Raw genomic sequence first — 3,072 nt, 5'->3', positions numbered from 1 at the left:
ACTTTCAAACAACATTTAGTTGCACAAGTCTCTAGGAGATTCTGCTGAAATGCTTAGAAAGCTTTAAAATATATCTCCCTTGACATTTATTGATGATTTTCAGGAACTAAGTACTAGGAAAAAATTGGAGTTTTTTTCTTAAGTTTCATACATGTAACTAAAATGTATATTTGATTAATGAAATTCGGAAGATATCTGCAAGATGTGATAGGTGAACTTCCTACTTCATAGCCAGATAGCTTCCGCATGAAATTAAACATTGTTGTTTTGTAGTTTGAAGCAGCAGCTGTAGTCTTAAAAACAGATTTTTCTAAACTGAATTTGTTCAGCACCTCTTCTCTTCCCCCCCTCAAATTTATTTGGGGCAAATATGCCATACCTCTTAAAGCACACTTCTTATACAGCAATACTTTAACTGCTATTACTTAAGGAAGAATCAGAGCTTCTTCTACCTTTCAGTTGCCCCTTATTTAAAAATTATCAAGTATGATGAACTCAGCCTGATCATTTGCCTACCAACTTAAGTAAAAAAAAATTATTTTAACAAGTCATTGATATCCCTTCCTGCATTTCACTGCTATTTGTCTGTCTTCAATCATCATTACCACATCTAGTGCCCGAAGCGTCCTTTCAGTCCTCTGCAGGTTCAGCAATCCCTGTGGCCATCTAAAAGCACAAGGAAGGAGCTTGGATGTTCTTGTTCTCTTGTTCATTCCGCTCTGGTGCTCAGTCTTGGTACCTGGTTATCTCCGACTCTGGGAGATGGATTTTGCAGGAATGTGCCCTAGAAGAAGGCACTCCCGTCCCAACTGGTGCTCTTAGGAAAGGAACTAAGCACCTCCTTTCCAGATAAAAAAAAAATGCTGACCGTTGTTAAATGTTAATGTGTGGTATTTTTGCACTACACTGGGAAACCGCCTCTTGGAAAGCCATCAGCAATTTTCCACTTAAGAAGAAGATTTGGGGTGTGTTTGGGGAAATTGTGAAAGTCTCATTCTAGTTGGTTTTCACCAAAATGCTTGCCTGACATTGAGTGTCAGTGCAAAAGATCCAGATAAACTGCAAAATCATTAAGAAAGATAGAAAGGTGGGAGGAGGGAAGAACATGACTACATCACTGTAAAACATATTTTTCCAGATGCCATAAAGATATGAGAGTCCACTTACTCATTGAGACCTGTTTCAATGTTCTTGCTCTTTTATTCTCTTCTGCATTGCAAGGCGTATTTCTGGGTGGAGTCAACAATTTGGCAAAAATCTGTTAACCGCACCAAGCTGATGAAGACAGTAAATTTGTTTCCTCTTCACGCCCTTGTAGACCCAGCCCACCTCCAGAAACAGATAAAAAGGAATGCCTGAAGCTGTGGAGCCAGAGAAGACTGCAGACTTCTCTCTGCATTCATCCCTCAGCAGCACAGCTCCGTTGGTCTTTCTGCTCTCCTCAACCCTGCGTGGAAGAAACAGCCATGTCTCGGCAGTCAATCTGTAGAAGCTTTGGAAGCGGAAGCAAAAGGGGATACAGCTCTTGTTCCGCCATCGGTGGTGGCTTTGGAGGAAGTGCGGGCAGAAGCAGGATCAGCTATAGCTCGTTCTCCACATCCAGGGGAATTGGAGGCAGTGGACGTTGTGGAGGTTTTAGCAGCAGGAGCCTCCATAACCTGGGTGGCAACGGAAGAATTTCCATGGGTGGCTCTTATGGCGGTGGATATGGATGTAGAATTGGTGGCTTTGGTGGAGGCTATGGAGGAGGATTTGGCAGCATTGGAGGAGGTGTCATTGGTGGAGGAATAGGCAGCTTTGGTGGTCCTGTGAGATGTGGTCCTGGGTTCCCTGGAGGCATCCAACCGGTGCAGGTTGACCCAACCCTCCTGCGGCCTGTCCATGTTGATATTGATCCTCAAATCCAACAAGTGAAGTGCCAGGAGAAGGAACAGATCAAGACTCTTAACAATCAGTTTGCCTCTTTCATTGACAAGGTGAGAGGCTGGAACTGTATTTGTTTGGGTATGGGGAGTCTGAGGAATTTTCCTGTGCTGTGGAGAGGGAAATATTGGAGAGGGAAATATTGTCCTTCTCAGCTCAGTGTTGGCAGGTCTGGAAGGCTGGTAGTGTTTTCATTTCGTCCTCCTAAGGAAATGTAAAAAATTTACATCTGCAGAGAAACCAAAAGACTTTCTCTAGGCTTGACTGATCCAAATTCTTCCTTAGCTTTTCTCTCTTGTGTTCTCTGTGCAGTCAGGCCAAAGTGACCATGATATACTCAGTTATTCTAAGCTGTCCTTGAAGTCTATCCTTTTTTCAAGGTTAGTTTCTTTTTGAGGAACTTAGAATGTAGGAATGAGATTTCATTAAGTCCTGTTTGTTCCATATTTCATTTCAAGTACAGATGAGTATTCTTTAGACTATTTGCACTGGGAGAACCTTGGTTATAAATGCGCTTCATAGTTTTTAAAATATGTGTCATAAGTATATTTTACTTTTTGTATCTGGCAAGATGAATGTTCTCCAATGTTGAAACATATGGGATTTCATTCACTGGAAGGTAAAAAAAGATCTGATGTTTCTGCAAATTAACGTGGGTCAAAATTTAGAAGTGGAAATGACAATCTGTAAATCTGGAATGTAATCCTTCCAACAGATAACAAAAAAAGAGCTGAAATGTATGAGGAGAAAAGAGGAGGAAGTAAAGGGTAATTGAAAAAAGAGGAAAAAGAAGGGAGGAGTCTTCCTCTTGGAAAATTGGCTTTCAGCTAGCCAAGGTCCTGCTGGGGATGTGGGGAATGACCCTTGGTCTCTCAGATAAGCAGGAGGTTTGAGTAGTGCGATGTCTCCCGGGCTGAATATCTCACACAACCCTTGGTGGGCTTTCAGGTCCGCTTCCTGGAGCAACAGAACAAGGTCCTCTCCACCAAGTGGGAGCTCCTCCAACAGCAAGGGCCTTCGGGGCCGAGGAAGAACCTCGACGTCATCTTTGAAAATTACATCCAGAACCTGAGGAGGAGGCTGGAGTCTCTCCTGGGACAGAGGGGACAGCTGGAGTTGGAACTGCAGAACATGCGACAATACGTGGAG

At 42.9% G+C, this 3,072-nt stretch overlaps 1 protein-coding gene across 1 annotated transcript; it reads left to right on the top strand.

Moving 5' to 3' along the window:
- Nucleotides 1–1,407: 1,407 nt before the first annotated feature.
- Nucleotides 1,408–3,066, top strand: LOC104622238 (keratin, type II cytoskeletal 5-like; the record flags this gene model as incomplete). The annotated part of the gene is made up of 2 exons (XM_010288962.1): nt 1,408–1,976; nt 2,872–3,066. Coding segments are annotated over exons 1-2 (705 nt in total), but the record flags the coding sequence as incomplete, so codon positions are not given.
- Between the last annotated feature and the right edge of the window lie 6 nt (nt 3,067–3,072).

The sequence above is a fragment of the Phaethon lepturus genome, unplaced genomic scaffold (assembly GCF_000687285.1).
Source record: "Phaethon lepturus isolate BGI_N335 unplaced genomic scaffold, ASM68728v1 scaffold8376, whole genome shotgun sequence".
In the NCBI taxonomy this organism is placed as follows: domain Eukaryota; kingdom Metazoa; phylum Chordata; class Aves; order Phaethontiformes; family Phaethontidae; genus Phaethon; species Phaethon lepturus.
Note: the sequence above shows the minus strand (reverse complement) of the source record. Positions and strands in the feature narration are given on the sequence as shown.